Source organism: Herpailurus yagouaroundi, unplaced genomic scaffold (genome assembly GCF_014898765.1).
Source record: "Herpailurus yagouaroundi ecotype Mexico unplaced genomic scaffold, PumYag 166, whole genome shotgun sequence".
NCBI classification, from domain to species: Eukaryota; Metazoa; Chordata; class Mammalia; order Carnivora; family Felidae; genus Herpailurus; species Herpailurus yagouaroundi.
In genome coordinates this window covers 11,946,468-11,970,855 of record NW_024412407.1, presented here as the reverse complement: position 1 = coordinate 11,970,855, position 24,388 = coordinate 11,946,468, and the positions used below count along the sequence as shown (strand labels likewise).

Below are 24,388 nucleotides of genomic sequence, written 5' to 3'. Positions count from 1 at the left end.
CAAACCCTGAGATTGTTACCTGAGCTGAAATCAAAAGTCAGATGCATAACTGACTGAGCCACCTAAGCACCCCTACATCCCTTATATCTTGAAATGCTTTCTTATTATACTTCAAGTCAATTTTTTTTCAATTTCCTTGATTTCTTCTTTGATCCATGGGTTATGTAGATGTGTATTAATTTCCAAATTTTTGTGGATTTCTCGTTTCCTTCTGTTGTTGATTTCTAAATTAATACCATTATGGTTGAAGAATGTACTTTGCATGATTTCTAACCTTTTAAATTCATGGAAACTTGTTTTATGGCCTAACATTCTGTTTATCTGGGAGAATGATGCATGTGCACTTGTAAAAATTGTATATTCTGCTAATTTTGTATGGGGTATTCTGTTGACATCAGTGAGGTCAACTTGGATGATAGCATTGATTCTTCTATATCCTCGCTGATTATTTTGTCTAGTTGTACTATCATTTTTTTTTTTTATTTTTTTTTCAACGTTTATTTATTTTTGGGACAGAGAGAGACAGAGCATGAACGGGGGAGGGGCAGAGAGAGAGGGAGACACAGAATCGGAAACAGGCTCCAGGCTCCGAGCCATCAGCCCAGAGCCTGACGCGGGGCTCGAACTCACAGACCGCGAGATCGTGACCTGGCTGAAGTCGGACGCTTAACCGACTGCGACACCCAGGCGCCCCTGTACTATCATTTTTGAGAGTTACTGAAGTATCCAATATTATTGTTGAATTGTCTATTGCTTCCTTCAATTCTGTCCGATTTTGCTTTATGTATTATGGGCTGTGCTGTTAGGTATATGTATGTTTACAATTGTTTTATCATTCTGACAAGTTGACCCTTTTATCATTATAAAATGTCCCTCTTTGTGTCTAGTAATTTTTATCTCAAAGTCCATTTTATCTAGTATTAGTATAGTCACTTTCACTCTCTTTTGGTTACCAGTTGTATATCTTTTTTTCATTTTTTTACTTTCAATCTATTCGTGTCTTTGAATTTAAAGTTTGTCTCTTGTAGACAGTATTGAGTTGGATCTTGTTTTTTATCCAGTCTGACAATCTCTGAATTTTGATTGGAGTGTTTAATCCATTCACATTTCATATTATTATCAATTTGGTTGGATTTATATCTGCCAGTTTTCTATTTGTTTTCTGTATTACTTATGTATTTTTTGGTTCCTCTGTTCTTCCTTTATTGCCTTTGTTTATGTAAAGTGGGTCTTTGCTAGTGTATCATTTTAATCCCTTTGGTGATTTTTTGCTTTTTATGAAAAAACATATTTTTAGTGGTTGATTTAGAGATTACAATATGCATCTTAATTTATCACAACCAATTTCAGATTAGTGCTCACTTAGTTCCAGTATAGTATCTTTGCTCTGATACTTGTGCTATTATTGTCATAGATAGTATATCTCTATAGTGTAAATCCAGCGTACGGTGTTATAATTATTGCGTTATCCAATGGTATGTTTTTTAATAAAGTTAAAAGAAGAAAGGAAAAAAATATATTTACAGGATCTTTTTTTAATTGAAAATTTACCATTTCTGGTACTTTATTTCTTCCTGTAGATTTGAGTTACCATCTATGTCATTTCCCTTTTCCAGTATAGTTCCATTTTCTCCACCTTCCTTTGTGCTATTATTGTCATATATATTACATACTAATATGTTATAAATTCAACAACACAGTTTTATAATAATTGTTTCATGCATTTGTTTTTAAATCATTTGAGATGAAAACAGAAAGATTTATACTGTTTTTTAAAATTATTACCGGGGCGCCTGGGTGGCGCAGTCGGTTAAGCGTCCGACTTCAGCCAGGTCACGATCTCGCGGTCCGTGAGTTCGAGCCCCGCGTCAGGCTCTGGGCTGATGGCTCGGAGCCTGGAGCCTGTTTCCGATTCTGTGTCTCCCTCTCTCTCTGCCCCTCCCCCGTTCATGCTCTGTCTCTCTCTGTCCCAAAAATAAATAAATGTTGAAAAAAAAATAAAATAAAATTATCACCTACATAATAACTTTAGTCATGTTCTTTATTAGTTTATATGGATTCAAGATACAATCTTGTATTTCCTTTCAGCCCGAAGAAACTCCTTTAATATTTTTTAACAAATTTATTGAGGAATGATTCACATGACATAAAATTCACCCATTCTTGTATGCAATTCATTGGTTTGTTGTATATTCAGAAATATGTGCAATCATTATCACAGTCAATTTTAGAACATTTTTTGTCACCTCAAAAAGAAACCCTGTACCCATTATGAGAGCTATCATCTCTCATATCTTTTCCTTTCCCACCCTAGCTGTAAACAACCACTTATCTACTTTCTGCTTCTATAGATTTCCCTATACTCGACTTCAATGTGAGTGTAATCATATCATAGCAGTCTTTTGTGGCTGGCTTTTTTTCAACTTAGCATAATGCTTCCAGGTTCATTCATATTGTAGCATGTGTCAGTACTTCCTTCCTTTTTATGCATGAATAGTATTCCACTTTATGAGTATGCATTTTGTTTATGTATTCATCCATTGATGCACATTTGGCTATTATAAATAATGCTGCGATATGCACCAATGTACAAATTTCTGTGCACATATGTTTTGATTTCTTTTGGGTATATATATATTTAGGAGTGGAAGTGCTATGTCACATGGTAACTCTATGTTTAATTGTTTGATGAACTGTCAGACGGTTTTTCAAAGTGACTGAATCATTTTACATTCTCATCAGCAGTGTATGAGGGTTTTTCTTATTTCTCCACATTCTTACCAATACTAATTTCATTTTGCTCATGATCATCCTGATAAAAATTTAAATGACAGGTTTAGATGTATTTCCTCACACAAATAGAGAAATTTCATTTTAATATTCATGATAAACTTAAAGAGCTCTGATGTTATTCTTATAGCAATAAGTATATATTGTGGTACATAGCAAAATTATAACATTTTAATAATTGCTATAATTTATAGAGTGTCAACTATGTGTTAGACTCTTTGTTCTTTGTATTCTTTGTCTCTCTATGAAACTAAAAAGTTATGTATTTATTATCTCTTTTCTAAATAGGGACACTGAGGCTCAGAGAACAGTGCATATGGGACTCAGATCTTTCTGTTTGCTATGTTGAAAATAGATATATCCAAGATAGCTGTGAGGCTTTCTTCATTGTAGTTACTTAAGGACTCAGGGCAACATCTTGAACATTGCTAATACTATGCCAGAAGTAAAAAGGGAACTTTAGAGTATCTTGCTCCAACAATTAAATGCTCTGATTCAGAAATAACACACATCATTTCTGCTCACAAGTCACTGATGAGTACTGGTCATTTTCCCCACCCATTCACAAGTGGGGCAGGGATTGCAATCCTACTATATGCCTAGGAGGCAGATTTATTTAGTGAGCTGAATGTTTAATGACTGTAAAATTGACTATCAACTTCAACTAATGGATGGTACCATCCAAGTTCATAATACAGTTTCATCAATCCAGAGAAACAGCATTTAGAAAAATAAGAAAAATCACCACTGTGCAATGAACTTTCCAACACACTTCCTTCACTTAAGTAGAATCGTATCATATGTCCATTTTCAACCAATTACTGGCAAGAAGAATGAGATTTTTATGGTTGGCTCAGCCCAGTTGCGATCTGCCTCCAAGAGCGAGGGATTGGGCTACTTTTCCCTGGAGATCATAGATGTCTAAATTTTGTGTAAATGTTGAAAAAGATTTTTTTGGGACAGTTTTTAGTTAATTAATTTAGTAAATTTTTTCACAAAGGAAAAATACTTCAATACTATCAATAGCTCAGGTATTGAAACCATAAGGGGAAGTGAATGTAGGCAAGAAACCAACTTGATTGGCTACAAAGGGCAAGCCAGAAGGGCTAGAAGTGTCAATAAGAAACATTATATAATGCACTGAGGGTTAGTATCAATAGCTTTTTAGATCCTATCCCAAAACAAAAGGCATGTCTATGCATTTCTAAATTTCATTTATTATTGAAAAATTTCCATGTGCCCACAAAGTCCTATTTACAACTTTACCTGACTTATTATACTACCTCTAAATTAGCTAATAGTTACTGAGAATTTAGTATGTGCCAGGTATATTGTAGCTTGCTACATGGATTACATAAATTAATCCTTGCAGTAATCCTAGGAGTTGGATAATTATCAGTTCTCTCATTTTTACAGATTAAAAACCTGAGGTTCAGTTCTGGTATGTAATTTGACTAAAGTCACACAACCAGATGGTAAACCAAAGCAATTTGGTTCCAAAGTTCGTGTTTTTAAGCTATCTTATTTATGCTTCCACTACTGGTAATTTTTCATTCATTTAATTAAGGAGAGTTTATTTCATTCCTACTTGATAAACCCATCTGGCCCTGTCCTAGGCTTTGGGGATTCGGCAATGAGCAAAACAAATCCATGATCTCAGGAGTTTACATTCTAGTAGGCGAGATAAGATAAATAAGTAAATTATATAGGTTATTAGAAGATGATAAATGACACGGATCACAAGGTGACATTTAAGTAAAATCTTGGAATAGACAAAGGAGCATATCCTAAAGCAGTCAGGACAAAGAATGGTCAAGCTCACAGGGCAGCTATTGCAAAGGTAATTTTTGCTTTATGTAGATAGGTGCTCCAGTGTCAGATATGTAGATATTTATGATTGTATAAATTTAACCCACCTTCTCCTAATTGATAAGGGAGTAATATAGTTTTAGTACTTATTAAAGGAAGCATCATAGCATAGTAGTTTAGTGTATAGATTCCAGAGCCAGTTTACCTGGATTTAAATCCTTGTTGTGCTTATTGACTGCGTGACTTTGGGTATATTACCTCACCTCTCTGTGTCCAAATTCTATTATCTATATAATAATGAAAATAATGCCTACCTAAAGGCAATTAGGAATTAGTTTATATTTGTAGAGTTTTTAGGACAATGCCTAAATACATAGTGCTAAGTATATGATAAAAATTGTCTTTCAGATAATTTGCTAAAAGCTTGTTTTAACTTGTCTGGAATATACTCAGAAAGCCTTTAACCAAACAATACCGTTTTCTTATAAAAGGTTATGTGTTTCACATAAAGCCACGGATCTGGAAAGATGTGCTAATGAAAAATGCAATGCTTCTGGAAAGAAATCTAAGACTACCTTCTTTAAAAACTGTTTCCTTCTGGTCTACTTATTCTAGGTACCACATCTTAACTGAAATTAATAATCTGTTCTATCTAGAATAAGTATGGATTCTTAAAATTTGAATCTTATAAAAGGAATTTTTAAAAATAATTGACAGTGGCTCAATGTGTTCTGTAGACTTAGGATTCAATCTCTGACTATAATTACATATTTTGTTACTCTGAGTAACAGTGGTTATCAATCTGCTTTCCAAAGAGGCTTTACCCTCTTTCGATTATGTTCTGCATGGTCTGTTAAAATTGCTTATTTTGGGAAATGGCTTCTTTTTGTTTCTTGCTGCACTTCTATTTCCTCTGTGTGTTCTGCTTAGCTTCTTCAGTATTCAATATTCTTTTAAGTTCTTTTGACAGAATAAGTAGTTTCCACATTGGTTCCAAACTGAAAATAGATACCACATTGCATAGGAATACCCTCAGTCTGTGTGGGTTGAGTGGGCCTGACTTCTCATCTTCAGGAATCAGGACTGTGATTCAGGTCTGGCCAATTACAGGTTTTTTCTGGGACTTTTGCTGGAAATGTTGGGGAAGAAGGTTCTCATTATCAGGATTCCTAGCTTTAGAGATACTGGTGGTCATCTTTGTTGTAACATAAAGAAAGCTTGTTGGAAAATGTAGTGCAGAGGAGAGCAGTGGTAAGAGACAAATAGATTTCTAATTACATTAAAATTTTTTTTAACATTTATTTATTCTTGAGACACAGAACATGAGTGGGGGAGGAACAGAGAGAGAGAGGGAGACACAGAATACAAAACAGGCTCCAGGCTCTGAGCTGTCAGCACAGAGCCCAATGCAGGACTTGAATTCATGAACTGTGAGATCATGACCTGAGCTGAAATCGCATGCTTAACTGGCTGAGCCACCCAGGCACCCCTTTTTCTAATTACATTTTTAACCCTTTCATCCATTTCTTAAGCTGCATATTTCAGTTATGTGACCCAATGACCCTTCCTCTGATTTTAAAGTTATGCTTTACTGATCTGACATATTCTTCTTTTAAAAAAATTATTTTGGGGGACACCTGGGTGGCTCAGTTTGTTGAGCCTCCAACTCTTGATTTCAGCTCAGGTCATGATCCTAGGTTTGTGGGATCAAGCCCTGCATTGGACTCCACACTGTGGAGCTGCTTAAAATTCTTTCTCATTCTCTCCTGCCCCTCTCTCCTGCTCACAAGTGCTCTCTTAAAAAAAAAAAAAAAATTTTTTTTAAGTAATCTCTATGCCCAATGTAAGGCTTGAATGCTTGACTTCACGCCCCCGAGATCAAGAGTTGCACTCTACTGACTGAGCCAGCCAGGCACCATCCTATGGTATATTCTTCTATATAAAGTTTTCAAGTACTTCTCTAGATATGGTAGCCAAAGTTTTACTATTTAAACATTTTAATGCCTATATATTTCATGATACTATTGTGTACTACATATACACACACTTATAAAATAAGGAGATGAGGGGCGCCTGGGTGGCTCCGTCGGTTGAGCGTCCGACTTAGGCTCAGGTCACGATCTCGCGGTCCGTGAGTTCGAGCCCCGCATCGGGCTCTGAGCTGATGGCTCAGAACCTGGAGCCTGCTTCCGATTCTGTGTCTCCCTTTCTCTCTGACCCTCCCCCGTTCATGCTCTGTCTCTCTCTGTCTCAAAAATAAATAAACGTTAAAAAAAAAATTTAAAAATAAAATAAGGAGATGAATTAGCATTTAATTATATGGGACCTATATGGATTCTATTATTGGCCATAACCTATTTTTGTGATAATCTGAAAATTATTAATTGGCAGTTTTAAAATTGACATCTAGTCAAAAAAGCAACTGAGGGGCACCTGGGTGGCTTAGTTGAGTGTCCAACTCTTGATTTCAGCTCAAGTCATGATCCTAGGATCATGGGTTTGAGCTCTGCATCAGGCTCTGAGCTCACAGCATGGAGTCTGCTTGGGATTTTCTCTCTCTCTCTCTCTCTCTTTCTGTGCCCCTCCCATGCTCATGCACTCTCTCTCTCAAAAATAAAATAAATTAAAAAAAAAAAGCAATTGAGTTTATAAATGATTGCTGAAGGAAAGACATATCTATTAAGATGGGCATTTTCTGATTGGCAAATGCTCTCATATTGGAAATCACCAAGTTTATTACAGGTCCATAGACCCTTTCTCTGAAACCCATGGGGCCAGATAAATTTTTAAAATCAGAATGCTTCAGCTCCTCTAAGCTCCCCACTTTTTTTGGCCTATTCATTTGGATCTGTATTGTGCTGGAGGATTTCCTCAAACGTTTGTTGATGATTATCTATTCATATTTGAATGTGAAACACTAAAAAGCTGATCAGAAGCATCTATCACCACCACCGCCTTGGGCATATTAACTTGTGGGACTTTAGAACTTTTTCTTTCGGGCCCCAAATATCCAGTGTCTATATATCTTTTCTCCTGGGAAGGACCCCTCAATCCTCTGAGGTGAATGAGCCTATCTGATAGTGTTTTGGACATAAGCAGGGAAAGGATAATGCAGATGCCATGGCTTGCCATGAATAAGGGGTGATCCACAGGGAGGGTCTTGGGGGCCTAACTGCTCTTTACACAAAATTTTCAACCAGTTATGTTTATACATTTGTGTGGTAAAATATACATAAGATAGAATTTAGCATTTTAACAATTTTTAAGCATACAATCAGGACACTAAAGTATATTCACATTGTATAACACTGCCACGATCTATACCCAAAACTTTTTCATCATCTCTAACAGAAACTCTACCCAAGGCTAACACTCCCTTCCCCCTTTCTCTCCCAGTCCCTGGTAACCTCTAGTCTACTTTCTGTCTATATGAATTTGACTGTTCCAGGTATTCATCATGTAAGTAAAATCATACACTTGTCCTTCCATGTTGTTTGTACCTTTTTTTCAAGTAACTCAGGTTAAGTAAATGGCCCAAGGCCATCAGCCAACATGGCCATGAGAACCTACGTATCTCTGTCAAAAGAAACTATATATATATATATATAATTTTATTCTCCAGTTAAAATACAGTGTAGTCTTGGCTTCAGGAGTAGAACCAAGTGATTCATCACTTACATCTTAACACCCAGCGCTCAACCCAAGTGCCCTCCTTAATGCCCATCACCCATTTAACCATCCCATCAACCCTTGGTTTATTCTCTGTATTTAAGAGTCTTTTATGGTTTGCCTCCCTGTTTTTATCTTGTATTTTCCTTTCCTTCCCTGATGTTCATCCGTTAAATTTCTCAAATTCCACATGAGTGGAATCATGTAGTTGTCTTTCTCTGACTTATTTTGAGTAGCATAATATACTCTAGTTCCTTCCACGTTGTTGCAAATGGCAAGAAACTATACTTTATTATGCATTTCTACTTTAGTAGTAAACTTTTTCCATCCACATGCATATACGTATCTCTATACATAACAGATATTTTGCAACTGACATTATATGCAGAATTCTTCCATACTATTAGGAATTCTCTGAAGCACTTTAATGCTTCCTAAGAATCTATCATTTTGGATGATATATCATGTTTTGATTATTTTTTGTTGGCATTTAATTATGTTCTGAGTTGTAAATAACATATAGCTTTGCACATATATACCTGTACTTCTGACTAGAACCCGAGGATAAAACAGAATATAATTTCTGGTTTAAACAATAGAGCATATTTAACACTTATTGTTAAATTACCCTTCAGCAACTAGCCAGTTTACAGTACTACAAGTACTCTGAAGTCATCTTCATCACCACTGAAGTCATCTTCATCACCACTGATTTTTTTTTAATTAGATAAAAAATGTTCTACTGGTTGTAAAAATAACTAACGATAAAGGGTATTTTTCATTTAGTTCTTATTTTCTACATATTCACTAGCTCATTTTCTATTCTGTTGGAAGGTATTCATATAAAAACTTACCTGTATTTTGTTGCAAACTTTGTCCCCTCTTTTCTTTTAAATTTAATGAATTAATGGGTGGAACAAAAAGTAGAGTCCACCACTCAATTATTTAGTCTGGTTTCCTCACTGAAATCTAGAAGATTCTTTGCTAGTGAGTGGTTAACACTTTCATTGGCTTTATAGTTTTCAAAGGGGAAATATTTTTATTGTTTTTAGTAGTTAAAACTAATAACTGGGTGTTAAAAAAATTTTTTTTAAATGTATATTTAGTTTTGAGAGAGATACAGAGCGTGAGAAGGGAAGGGGCACAGAGAGAGGGAGACACAGACTCCAAAGCAGGCTCCCGGCTCTGAGCTGTCAGCAAGGAGCTCAACGCAGGGCTCGAACCCATGAATTGCAAGAGCATGACCTAAGCTGATGTCGGATGCTTAACTGACTGAGCCACTCAGGTGCTCCTAAATGGATGTTCTTTTAAAAAGCATTCCATCAATACAGAAATACACAAAGTGTAAATCAAAGGCTCTATAATCCCATTTCCATTTAATAATCTGCAGAAGATATAGGAAGATTTAGTCATAAATAAAAAGATATATAATGAAAAAATGAGGCAATTATTAATTCTACAAAAATTAATCTCAGCACACTCATTGACTCAGAAGTATTTACATGGTCATAAAATAAACACAATAACTGTGGATTTAACCAAAAATTTTAACATAGCCATATTGGGAAGATGGAGGAGGGCAGATGTAGTATAGGAGACTGAAAAATCCTCCCTTACTCCTTTATGAATTAAGTGGCAGAAATATATGTATTTTATATAGCAATATGCATGTACATATGAGAAGAAACAGCTAAAAAAGTTAGTTGCTTCTGGGGAATGAATGGAATTTGGTCGAAAGGTGTGTCAGACAAATTACTGGTGTTTGGTTATAAGCCTTTTAAAGCTACTTTATACTTTATGGATAATTACGATGTATCCAGGTTGGGATAAAGCTAAAAGAAATAGGATAGCAAAACACCCACATTTAAAAACAAAATTCTCTTGAAAATTTTATTAACATTTAATAACCATAAATCAGTCAGCATTTTCCAGTAGTTACGAAGTTTTTGTCTTAAAGATGAAATTTATTTCAAGTCTTCATGTAAAGCAATCAGACATGAATAAACTTTTATAATGAGCTTCTCAAACACATCTTTTTAATACCTCCTCTCTTTTTTCTTGAGAGGACAATAGCAATACTGTGATAGTATTATGATCTCTTTTTTATTCAAATGAACTGTTTTCAAGATTAACAGTTACTACCAAATCTTTATTTTTATTACTCTAAGGCAAGATAGAAACATGATACTTTAAAATTATTTTCAGTTTCCTATGAACTATTTTATAGTAAAAAATTATTTGGTACTAAGTGTTCTTTATGTTCAAATTCTAAAAGTAATCTTTAGTCCCCAACTGAACTCAAGATTTTTTAAAAAAATTTAATGATATTTACATAATAAATATAATTTTAATCACTCAGTTCTTCTTCATCACTGAAATATGTGCTTTTCTTTATCCTTGGGCGTCTTGAATCATCTGATGTTGAGGGACCCCCTGAACTCGGTTTCCATTTTTTTTGTTCTTCTTCAATTTTGGCTTGCTGGAATGTGATTCAGAAAACAAAAAAAACCAAACCAGGAATGTTTATTTACAGTGCATTATTTCAAAACATGGCAAAAACACACCATAAATGCCAACACTCCCCACCTTCCAGCTCATGCAGACATTCTACTTCATCAGAATATCCCACCTGCCCAAGTTATGTCCCAGATTCACTTTGTTACTCAAAATTATTCTAAGCAATTTCTACTAACAGGGACATTAAATGAAGCCTACTTTCCATCCTTGCTTGAGGTGGAAATGTTATATAAAATATGACATCATTTAACTAAAAGGAAAAATAAATTAATGCATGTGTTTGTAATTTATTAACTACAGACATTAAAACAAAATAACTTTATAGATATTAGAAGATTATATGGCCTTATCAAGTTTCATATACTTGTATTAGGACCTTTAATGGTCAAAACTGTGTTTCTGGTTTGTTAAGTGAAGCTTCATTTAAAACCTATCTTTGATTTAATAAAATCTTCTCCATTCAGCTAAACTCACTTTAATCAAATAGTTCTGCTCAATTCCATAATGAAATTATAATAAGATACTGAAAATGTTGTAGGGTCTGCGGTGCCTGGGTAGCTCAGTCTGCTAAGCGACTGACTGTTGATTTTGGCTCAAGTCATGATCTCATGGTTTGAGATTAAGCCCTGCGTCAGGCTCCATGCTGACAGTGTGGAACCTGATTGGGATTCTCTCTCTCTCTGCTCCTCCCCTGCTCATGCTTTCTCTCTCAAAATAAATAAATAAATAAACATTTAAAATAATAATAATAATTTAAAAATGTTGTGGGGCCCTTAAAATCTAGAAAGACCCAATGGGAATTTTTCTATCACACCGTCCTAAAGACCTGAGAGAAACAGCCTGTCTCTTAAAGTTAAGAGGTAAAGGGGAGAGATGAAGGTTGCCATGAAATGATCAATAAAGCAAGCAAGAAATATAAGACCATGAACCCAAGGCAGCAATAGCATTTTTAAAAGAACGGTTTAGTACCTGGAAAGCTATGGCCTGACTAAGGCTGTCAAGGGCAGGATCTTCCCCTTCATCTTCACTTTCTTCTACTTCTTCACTAAATTATTAAAAACAAAAAAATCAGAATGTGCTCAACCAATAGTAAAAAGACAGAAAAAAATACAGTAACATATTTAGTAAGAGTAGATATACATACATTTCTTCTTCTGGTTCAGGAATTTTCTTTTTTTTCTTTTTCTCTTTCTTCTTTGGAGGTTCACGTTCTCCAAGCATATTTTTAGGACAGGCATAACTTAAATGTCCACTTTCCTTTTGTTTCACGTTAAAAAGGAAAAGAAAAGAGCTGTATTTGTATGTTATTAATGGAAACTTGCCTGGTACCCTATGACTGAAGGCTTTGGAACTTAAAAAGGAATACTGTCACACTAGGAGTAGATATTAAGAAATAATACAACCCACTACTTTAATATTTAAAAGAAAGAGATTATGATGTTATAACCACCAATAAACTACCTTAACAATAAAAGAATATTTTAGTAGTTTTACTAAGAACAAAAGAAGTATTCTTCCTTCAAACATTTCATTTTTTAAAAAATTTTTTGACATTTATTAATTTTTTGAGACAGAGAGAGACGGTTTGAGCAGAGGAGGGGCAGAGACAGGGAAAGACAGAATTGGAAGCAGGCTCTAGGCTCTGAGCTTGTTAGCACAGAGCTGGACATGGGGCTTGAACTCATGAGCTGCGAGATCATGACCTGAGCTGAAGTCGGACGCCCAACCAACTGAGCCACCCACGTGGCCCTCTTCAAACATTTTAAGTCTCAAGATTCAGGGTATAAAACAATTCAAAGTTTAAATGGACCATCTATTTTAATGTAAAAATTTTAACTTATTATTTGATAAAATAGGACAAAACTTTCCTATTAACTTCCAATACGTTGCTTACCATTGGTTTATTTATTTTTTATTTTTTAGCTACATTTTATTGTTCAAAACAATTCATAAATCCATATTCAAGGAACATGGACATAGACCCTGACTCTTAATTGGAGGAATGAGTACTGAGGCCATTTTTTATGATCAACCATACCCACGTGTACCTACAATGAAATGCTCTTCAAAATTACCTGTTACTCATAATTTGAAGACCATAGACTGATAGTTCATATATTTACCTGCACTTATAATGTGACATCCTCTGTACTTGGAATAATAAAAAAAAAAAATCAACTGCTATGAAAGCATCAGAATCTTATTTCTGCTATTTACCCAGTTATCTCAGCTGCAGTACAGGGTGATTTACTTTCTAGTGGATGGAGTGCTGTGGAAACTTAAGAGAGGAAGAGATTTCTGATTTGGAATTACCAAGGCAGACTTTATGGAGGAGACGACATTGAATTGAAATCCACTGGTTTAAAAACAAATGGAAAATTTAAAGTCTTCCTCACTTTCCCATTTTATTTAAAAATTTTTTTTAATTTGAATGTTTATTTTTATTTTCTTTTTTCCCATTAATTTCACTTTGCTCCTTTCATATCTGGATTATACCTGCACTGTCCAATTGTTGTTAGTCATTAACTGTGATTCTCTGTGGCTACTTAGAACTTGTCTGAATTGATATACACTGTAAGGGTAAAATACATATTAGATTTTGAAGAAAAAGGAATATAAAATACCTTAATTTTTGAAAATATTAAATACATATTGAAATGACAATATTTTGGATATATACTGGGTTATGATATAAAAAGATATTAATTTTTGCCTGTTTCTTTTTTTAACGTGGCTAGTAGACAAATTACAATTACATTTGTGGCTAGACTAGCCATACTATTATAATGAGGTATAACATGGTTGAGCTGTAAAACATAACACAATGAACTATAATCTGAACATTAGCTCACTAAATACACTGAAGAAGTGATATGTAAGAGTAAGGGTGTGGGGAGAGACTGAGCCAGGATTAGAACAATAGAAGAGAAAAATAATCATGCTTTTCAAGTACATTTTAGAAAGCATTAAATAGACTGTGTACTTTATATATCTTGGGATATGGCTGAATGCAAGAGATGTTACTGTTAATGAACTGCTAAGTGAATGCACTTAGACAAGCATTTTCCAAACTGTTTTTGGAATAATGTCAACATACTCCATATATAAGAACAGTTTCAGAGAGAAGTAACTTAAGGGAAAACCAGGCTAAATAAATGTATACAGATTTGGGGAAGGGGGAAATTTAAGAAGTATAAAAATGTACAAAGTATAATATAACAAATTTATGCATCCACAAACCAAAAAGATTAACAGATTCATCCAGGATTTCTGACGAATCTATCTAACCATAACTACCCTTCCCTTCCTTTCTTTCTTAACAAAACTCAGGATCTGGAACACAATTTTTAAAACATTAACTTAAGAGGTGTTAGAATCACAGGAATTGACAGGATATACCGCCCATCCGTCTGTTTATATATATCTTTAGGGAACAAGGTGTTGAGTGTGGCAGTGAAGGAAAGGACCCCAACCTATTTCTTTGTATCTTCCATGTGATTTTGTAGCCAGGAAAATGGCTCTCAGTAAACCTCTCCCCATTTCCCCATTAATACCTCCGGACTCTTTTAAAAATATTTTATGTAGGCATTTGGGAAACTGACAACAAGCCCTAGACTGATATTCTTGTGGTGCCATCATTATTATGGGCCTTGTCATTATATTTTTCCTACTCACCAAAAGTTTAAAGGGGTAATGACAAACTATAAGAACTAGGCAAGAAAACTTGGTGATAGTTCAGTTACAAGCATCTGCAGTACTAAGTAGAAAAAAAACTCCCAAGTTTTAAAATACAGTATCTCATTCAGGATAGGTTGGTCATATGATAGTGTTTATACTGAACAGTGATGCTTAAACATTGGCAAACTATTATAGACACAAACAGTATCCTATTATTACACAAATTTATGGGTCACAAAAATTTTTCAAGACAAAGTAAGTAGCTAGTCTAGCACTTCTTAATTTAACAGTTTTTAAAGATTTAGAAACTGGAGAAAATACCACTCTATATTACCCAACTCAGGTTATCTTTACATACTACATTTTAATGGAGTTTTCTTACACGAGTTGATAGTCCCAAAGTAAGACAACTTTCATAACCTGGTTTTAGTAAGCCAGAAGTTTTAGAGAGCACAAATAAAACACTGATGTGAAAAATACCTTAAAATAAACTATGGAAAATTATATTAAGTTTTAGGTATACTCACCCCACATTCATAACACTTAGATTTATCAAAGTAGTTTCGTCTTCGGATGAACTCAGCTGCTCTTCCATTGTCGATAGCAATGCTTGCTTTTATCACTCTACCAAATAACTAAACCAGAGAAAAACGTAAATGCAGAAGGATGTATTTCATTGAAACCTAAAACTAGTTATTTGATTCCATTTCCTTAAACCTTCAATTCCATTTTAGATTACTTTAGCAATTGCCTACTCCGGTGTGACAAATAACATCCTGTAGAATAGATTCTTATTCCTTAGATTCTGCCAGTATTTATGGAACCGAATACAGTCTGACCTCTTTTCTAGAAGTTAAATAAATATCCTCAGAATCTATTGATATCCATGACTTGACCATCCACTGTAACCCCACATTTTTGGTCTGGATAAACACAAAGACTTTTGGATTAAAAATCTTGCTGGGAATGAATGGCTTACCTGTTTGTTGTTTATTGCCCTGGTGCAGTTTTGTGCAGAGTCTTTATCCAAAAATAAAATAAATGCAACTCCTTTGCTCTTCCTGGTATCTTTATCTTTCATTATAGTAACCCTTAAAGCATAAACAAATAGCCAGTTAAAAATAATGAGGCAGCTGGAGCACCTGGGTGGCTCAGTCAGTTGGGCAACTGACTTCAGCTCAGGTCATGATCTCACGTTTCGTGGGTTCGAGCCTCGTGTTGGGCTTTGTGCTGATAGCTCAGAGCCTGGAGCCTGCTTTGGATTCTGTCTCCCTCTTTCTCTACCCCTGTCCTGCTTGTGCTCTGTCTCTCTCAAAAATAAATAAGCATTAAAAAAATTTTTTTTTAAATGAGGCAGCAATAAATAAAAATATTAATGGACACTTGGAACATCGAAGTATTCAAAAAAGGGTTAGTAAAGCATTTACAAAGAGAAATTATATATGGTTGATAAATCAACTATTTCTTCAAGTTACGGGATATTAAGAAGAATGGAAATGAGAAAACGTGACAGTGATTTAAGAAAAGTGAACACATCTAAGAAGTACCTGAAAAGTCAAACATTAATCAGAGATTGGAGAATGAAGTAAAGAGATTATAGAGAGAACAGAATCTTGAAGAGTAAGCATAATCCCTTTTTTCCACTAATTCCCTCCAAAGGATAAAACAAAAATTGAGGTGTTCTCTTTTATGCAAAAGTAAATTGATTTAAATTATTTTTCGTAGGTTTTAGAATCTAACTATATTTTCTTTTTTAAAAAGTTTTTTATTTAAATTCCAGTTATTTAACATAGAGTGTAATATTAGATTTCAGGTGTACAATGTAGTGATTCAACACTTCCATGTAACACCCAGTGCTCATCACAGCAAGTTCACTCCTTAATCCCCATCACCTTTAAGAATCTCCAGTTCTGTAGTTCCTAGCTGTACCATCCAAGGTACCTAAGTGATAGGGATGATAAGAGCAGAGACTGTTCTTTCTCCTGACCCTTTACACATCCCTAGTCCTTGGGACCCTTGCTCATTTTTTTCTTCATTTTAAAAAAAAATTTTTTTTAATGTTTATTTTTGAGAGAGAGAGACAGACAGAGCACAAGTCAGGGAGGGGCAGAGAGAAGAGGGAGACACAGAATCTGAAGCAGGCTCCAGGCCCTGAGCCGTCAGCACAGACCCTGACGTGAGGCTCGAACCCACGAACTGAGAGTTCATCGCCTGACCTGAAGTCGGATGCTTAACTGATTGAGCCACCCAGGTGCCCCCTTGCTCATTATATATCATTAAATATAGTTTAAAAATCAATGTTCAATAGGGCTCTCTGGAGAAACAGCTGATTCCAAGGCTGGGATAGGGTAGGAACAAGATGAACATGGAACATCTTGTTATGCTGGAAAGGAAGTACTTTAAAAAAAAAAAAAAAAAAAGAGGGGCACCTGGGTGGCTCAGTTGGTTGAGCACTGAGTTTGGCTCAGGTCATGATCTCACAGTTCATGAGTTCAAGCCCTGAGTCTGGCTCTGTGCTGACAGTTCAGAACCTGGAGCCTGCTTCAGATTCTGTGTCTCCCTCTCTCTCTGCCCATTCCCTGCTCGTGCTCGGTCTCTCTCAAAAATAAACATTAAAAAAAAAATTAAAAGAAATGATGGGCATGGCACAGGAATACAGAAACCAGCTTAAAGGAGCTCAGACTGGCCAAATCTAGGACAATTTGAGTACCAAAATAATATTAAGTACTTATTAATAAGCCACAGAAAAAAGTAATTTATAAGTCCATATTAAATAAATAAATGGGGGAGAAGGGAGGGTTTTCGCTTACAACAGAATGTCAAAAGAAGTGCTAGATTTGGAAGATCACCACAATCATAGTAAAGACTGGATCAGGCAAGAAGATGATTTGTTGATGAACAAATACTCAATTTAAATGAAATTTTTATGTGGAACAAGATATTTACATTATGTTAACAATGTTTTTCACAAACTGCTTATCAGTTGCAAAGGGGAAAAAAGTAATTATACAGTGGAGAAATTACACCTTGACTAGGTGATCAAAATTATCACTAATGAGGGACATGCACACTGTATGGATCCCGACTGAAACTCCAGAATACAACAACACCTAGACAGTTACCAGCCAAGAGTACATAGAACTCCAATGTAATCATGAGGCAGCATCAGGAAAACACAAAATGAGAGGGAAAGCAAGATGAGAGAGAACTGTATTCTTTATAAATGTTCCAAATTAAGGGGGGCAGAAAGAGAGGACAGTTAAAATTAACCCCTAATTCTTGACTGTACTATAGGAGAAAAATTCTATGTGGGACATTATTAGGTCAACTGACAAAACTGGAACATGGATAACTGATTCAATAAAAGTATTTTATCAGTGTATATTTATGCATTTGGTAACCATACTGTGATTACATGATATTATAACCCTATTTTTTAGGAAATACATACTAAAGTATTTAGGAGTAAAGGGTGATGATGTTTGTAACTTACCCTCAAATAACTCACAAAAACAAACTGTATATCTGTACAGATACATATACACATGTATATATATACATAAATATGCATACATACACACTTACATGAGAGAGAGGACCAATTATAAAGTAAATGGGGCAAAATGTTAACAGGTGAATCTGGGTAAAGGATATTTGGATGTTCTTTGTACTATTTTTGTAACTTTTTAATACATTTGTGATTATTTCCAAATAGTTAAAAAAAAAAAGGGTTCCAGACAAAGCTTAATAATTTTCTAAAACCTCAATTAACAGGACAGGAGGACCCAAGTAAATAGACATTTTATTTAATATTACATTTCACATATTTAAATTTATTCTATTTCAATTTGGGTTTAGGTACTTATATAGCAACTGGAATGAAATTGGAAAAAGATGCCACTATATTAAGAAAAAGGGGTACTTTTATTCATTCCAAAAGGGAACATAAGTTGAAATAATTTAGGGAAAAATGGGCAAAACGGTTTAGTTTCTAAGAAGAGTGCATCTGTTATTCATTAGGCTTAGAAGGAAAGAAGAAAAGCCAAACACTTGACAAAGCTTGTTTAGAGTTACCACAGTTAACTGAGGATATCTGGAACCTTTTTAACTAACTTTGAAAGAAATATGAAAATCTTTAACTTTTTGGAATCTGCATGTTTGTGAAGGTCAACTAAAGTCGTTAATCATTTTTCCTAAAGTACAGTTTCGGAAATGTTCGTTTTCAAAGTCATCCTCAGTTAATGATGTCTCTTATCTGTCCCTTTTTTCATTCCCACAGCTTTGTCCACAATGGCACTGCTGTTTCAATAGTGTATTCTTACTAGTTCCCTCGATGTTAATGCTCTCATATGCTACTGAGAGTTTTTATTGAAGGACTAAATAAAATCATGTCATTCTTTTGCTCAAAAATCTTTGTTTCTTCAATTTGTGTATGTCTTGGTCCTGTAATCAATATCCATTATGATTTGGCTCCCACTTCCCTCATCTTTCACTACTTCTCACTCACAAACTATGAGGTCTAGCCACAAAAAACTACTTGATGTTTATGGAGCATGGCCTGTACTATTCCAAATTGGTGCCTTTATTCACATGGCTTCTATCTCCTTTCAACTCTCAATCTTTGTCCATTAAACATTTACTCATTCTTCAGAGTTCAGAACTTGTCAGTTCTCCAATCTCTTTACCTGGAAATAATTTCTCCTCCTTTCTGCTAGTCTCTACTGAAATCTATGTATAAATCATGACTCATCAGACCTATTTTAATATAAACTCCTTGAAGATTGTCTCTGTAACCTCTATTAAGCCTAGCTCAGTATGTAAAAACAAAAATATAGATACAAATAGGAAACTGGTTGGGAATGCAAGCCGGTGTAGCCACTCTGGAAAACAGTATGGAGGTTCCTCAAAAAACCAAAAATAGAACTACCCTATGACCCAGCAATTGCACTACTAGGCATTTATCCAAGGGATACAGATGTGCTGTTTCGAAGGGACACATGCACCCCCATGTTGATAGCAGCACTATCAACAATAGCCAAAGTATGGAAAGAGCCCAAATGTCCATCGATGGATGAATGGATAAAGAAGATGTGGTATATATATACAATGGAGTATTACTTGGCAATCAAAAAGAATGAAATCTTGCCATTTGCAACCATGTGGATGGAACTGGAGGGTATTATGCTAAGTGAAATGAGTCAGTCACAGGAAGACAAAAATCATATGACTTCACTCATATGAGGACTTTGAGAGACAAAACAGATGAACATAAGGGAAGGGAAACAAGAATATAAAAACAGGGAGGGGGACAAAACAGAAGACTCATAAATATGGAGAACAAACTGAGGGTTACTGAAGGGGGTGTGGGAGGGGGGATGGGCTAAATGAGTAAGGGGCATTAAGGAATCTACTCCTGAAATCATTGTTGCACTATATGCTATTTTGGATGTAAATTTAAAAAAAATAAAAAATTAAATTAAAAAAAAATTCAACAAGAAAAACCACCCAATTAAAAAATAGCCTAAAGGGTTGAACTTCATCAGAGAATATATACAGATGGCAAATAAGTATATGAAAAGAAGTTTAGCATCATATGTCATTAGGGAATTATAAATTAAAACAATGACACACCACTAAACTTTATTAGACTAGCCAAAATCCAGAACACTGACAACATGCTACCAAGATGGGGAGCAACAGGAACTCTTATTCCTTGCTGGTTGGAAGGCAAAATGGCATAGCCACCTTGGAAGATAATTTGGTGAAACATAATCATATCACATTATCCGGCAGTTATGCTACTTGGTCTTTACCCAATTTGAACACTTAGGTCCACACAAAAACCTGCACACAGATGTTCATAGCAGCTTTAGTCATAATTGCCAAAACTTGAGAGCAACCAAGATGTCTCTCAGTTAATGAATGGATAAATAAACTGTAGTGTATCTGGACAATGAAAAAGAATATTATTCAGTTCCCAAAAAGAAATGAGCTATCAAGCCATAAAAACAAATGGAGAAACCTTAAATGCATGTTACTAAGTGAAAGAAGGCAATATGAGAAGGCTATATACTATATGATTCCAACTCTGATATTCTGGAAAAAGCAAAACTGTGGACATTAAAAAGATCAGTGGTTGCCAGGTGTAGGGAAGAGATGAATGAATAGGCAGAGCACACATGGCTTTTAAGACAGTGAAACTACTCTGGATGATACTATAATGGTAGATGCTAGTACTTATACATTTGTCCAAACCCACAGAACATACACCACCAAGAGTGGCCACTAACGTAAACTGTACACTGAATGATAAAAATGTGGAAACGTAGTTCATCGATTGTAACAAATGCATCACTCTAGTGTGAGACTTTGAGAGTGAAGGAGGGAGTCTGTATATGGAGGTATGGAGAATATAGGAAATCTCAGTACTTTCCACTCATTTTTTTCTGTGAACCTAAAACTACTCTAAAATATAAAGCCTATTAAAAATTAAAATTAAAATATTTTTTAAAGAAAATATTTCAGTGCTTGCTATAGATGGATGTAATGCATCTGGATTAATGTAACAGAATGTTTTAGTTTTTATGTTTTCAATTAGTTGAATTTTCAGTGTATAGACATTATTCAGTAACATAAAAATTTAATAATTAAAATAAACATAGCTTCTTATTCACATGAAAAAAAATAGGAAACTGGTTTTTCAAAAAGTGCATCTATTTGTTTATTCATGTGGTTAGCCAGTCACTCCATTAGCCTCAAGCCTAAGCACTATAAGCATTGATAATTAAAGGCCATAGAACAAGGTTTTTACTTTCAGAAAAAAAGCTTAGAGTCTAGAGGTAGAGAGACCTATAAACCAATTATAATACACTATTTTGAAAGGGATATCTTCTACGGTAACAGAAAATAAGTATTACACCAAAGATTCAAAAGCACAAATCTAGGATGATTCCCACGTTTCTAGCATGAGATGTACTCATTTAAGGTCATAATATGAAGCAGATATTATTCTGGGAAACCTCAGGGTTGTCGTAACACCTCCTTCTCACTCACCTAACCCTTACATACAAAGTAAATACATCACTAAGTATTACCCATTTTACATCCTAATGATCTCTCAAATCTGACCAGCCTCTACTTTGCCACCTACACCACCTTAGTCCATCTCTCTCTCCTGAGCTATGATTATAGCTTTTTTGACTGATCTCCCAGCATATGCTCTTGTTTCCCTCCATTCTAATTTCTACACTGAAGCCAAAATAAGCTTCTAAAAATTCAAATTATGTCACTCTCCCATTTAAAATTGTTTACCAGTGAATTCCTGGTATTCAACATGGCCAAAGAGAAAGATTAGGAGCCTGTTTCCATTCTAGACTCATCTTGTGCTCTCTCCCTCTTGTTTACTCATCTCTAGTCATATTGGCCTTCTGTTTCCTTTTTTTAAAATGTTTATTTTTGAGAGAGAGAGCACAAGCGCACGCGCGCACACATGCGCACACCAGAGGGGGAGGGGTAGAGAAAGAGGGGTACAGAGGATCCAAAGCGGGTTCTGTGCTGAGAGCAGACAGCCTGACATGGGGCTCAAACCTACAAATCCAGAGATCATGACCTGCGTTGAAGTCAGATGCTCAACTGACTGAGCCACCCAGGTGCCCCTGGCCTTTTGTTTCTGGATCTCATTTTTCTCTTGCCCCAAGGCCTTTGCACAAGCCATTCCCTCTACCTAAAATGTTCTTCCCATTCTTTTTGCCCACCTTTTACTCAGCCTGTAGTTTCAATTCAAAGGATACGGACCCAGGTAAACCTACCCTGACTATCCAGATTAGATCAGGTCTTCTCTGTTATAGGTGCTTATAACTCTGTCTTTGACTTCATACAACTCTCATGGTTCATAATTATGTATTTGTATGGAAATTCATTCAGAGATTCTGACAGATGAGAAAAACCAAGGAGAGGTAACAATATGGTTAAAGGAGTAGGCTCTGAAATAAAACTGTTAGATTTCAAATCCTGTCTGCACCACTAACTGGCAATATGATTTTAGGTTTACTGTGTTCTTCAGTTTTGTTATTTATATTATTAGGATAATAATAGTATTTACCTTAAAAGGTAGTTGTGAGAATTTAATGAGTTAATATATGTAAGAAGATTAGAACGATGCCTAGCATATTTATGTGCTCATTGTTAAATATCATTATTAGTGCTTTGACTGATAATGATTTTTCAAAACTCTGAAGACCCAAAATTTACCCAGAAGCCTTTTTGATGATTTTGTTAGTAAAAGAGCAAGTTTAAAAGAAGTTAACTTCAGGATGCAAATGAACTTCCAACTGTTTAGCATCCATTTATCCAAAGCTAGAAAAAAAATGACTGGCCAAGATAAATATGCTCTAAATTCTTAGGATTTTTAAATACAATTTTAAATTTATACCAAATATATGCTGGTTTTAAGATAGTCAGAATGATAATATCTTGCTTTCACTTCTTTGCCCCATAATATAGTTGCACGATTGATTTAAAATAGTGAATTAGGGGTGCCTGGGTGGCTCAGTCAGTTAAGCATCCAACTCTGGATTTCGATTCAGGTCATGATCTCGGTTTGAGAGTTGCAGCCCTGTGTCGGACTCTGTACTGACAACCTGGAGGCTGCTTAGGATTCTCTCTCCCCCTTTCTCTTTGCCCCTTCCCCACTTGTGCGTGCGTATGCACCCACTCTCTCTCTGCCCCCACTGCTCATGCTCTCTCAAAATAAACTTAAAAAAATAAAATAGTGAATTATATATGAGAAGTTCCTATGGTCCTTCTGTAACTTTCAGCCCCAACTGATATTATCATCTCTACCATTTTTGCAGTCTTTCCAGCTGGATCTCTAATCTTTCTATGAAAGCAGAGAATACATTTTCTATTTATCAGTCTCATAAGCACTTTGCATGTCATAAGCATCGAAATACTTGGTATACTGATAACATACCTTTTAGTAACCAAAATATGTACTTAATCAGAGCCTTTATGTCTTCTATTGTATGAAAGAATCAGTTTTAATTCTTAGTAATATGGTAAGAAATTATGTTGTTTAAATAAATTATGATATATAAAGCAACACCAAGAAATCCTTAAATATGAGGGTGTATCTTTCACCTCATGTTTATAGTATAATGTCATGTTTAAAGAAAAACAACAGGGCACCTGGGTGGCTCTGTCAGTTAAGTGTCCGACTTTGGCTCAGGTCATGATCTCATGGTTCAGGGGTTCGAGCCCTGCATCAGGTGCTGTGCTGACAGCTCAGAGCCTGGAGCCCGCTTCAGATTCTGTGTCTCCCTGTCTGCCTCCCCTCCCGTCCCCCACTTGCACTCTCTCTCCTAGTCAAAAATAAACATAAAAAAAAATTTAAAAAGACAACAAAATTGCACATATAGAATTGAGTCTTTAAAAAATTATCTATACATGTTTATATATTCAGAAAAATGACCAAATTATACATTAAAATGTGAATAGCAGTATTTTTCTTTACTGTATCAAATATCTTTTTTAATGAAAAATAATAAATCTTAAAAAAATGGAAAAGTAAATTCAGATAAACTTTTAAATGAAGTTTCAAAATCTGATGTGAATACTTACTTTACAACTTTGCCATATTTGGAAAATATCTGAAACAAAAGACCACAAAATAATTTACAAGTTAATTTAAAATCATAAGAAACATTAAATTTTCAGGTTGTATAAATTGACCACATTCTTTGTTAAAGCTTGCGAAAACTGGGGCGCCTGGGTGGCGCAGTCGGTTAAGCGTCCGACTTCAGCCAGGTCACAATCTCGCGGTCCATGAGTTCAAGCCCCGCGTCGGGCTCTGGGCTGATGGCTCAGAGCCTGGAGCCTGTTTCTGATTCTGTGTCTCCCTCTCTCTCTGCCCCTCCCCCGTTCATGC

General features: G+C 35.2%; 1 protein-coding gene across 2 annotated transcripts in view; it reads right to left on the bottom strand.

Annotated features, from left to right (window-relative positions):
• Positions 1–10,131: 10,131 nt before the first annotated feature.
• Positions 10,132–24,388, bottom strand: part of ZCRB1 (zinc finger CCHC-type and RNA binding motif containing 1) — a 17,672-nt gene continuing 3,415 nt past the window's right edge. Inside the window, exons 2-8 of one of the 2 annotated variants that reach the window (XM_040488412.1) lie at positions 24,082–24,110; positions 22,272–22,391; positions 15,443–15,554; positions 14,991–15,098; positions 11,930–12,042; positions 11,755–11,830; positions 10,132–10,747 (exon numbers count right to left, since the gene is read on the bottom strand). In XM_040488412.1, the coding sequence (XP_040344346.1) occupies positions 10,616–10,747; positions 11,755–11,830; positions 11,930–12,042; positions 14,991–15,098; positions 15,443–15,544 (531 nt within the window). In that variant the 5' untranslated portion in view covers positions 15,545–15,554; positions 22,272–22,391; positions 24,082–24,110 and the 3' untranslated portion in view covers positions 10,132–10,615. The remainder of the gene's footprint in view (positions 10,748–11,754; positions 11,831–11,929; positions 12,043–14,990; positions 15,099–15,442; positions 15,555–22,271; positions 22,392–24,081; positions 24,111–24,388) is intronic. The other variant, XM_040488411.1, reaches the window with a different exon arrangement.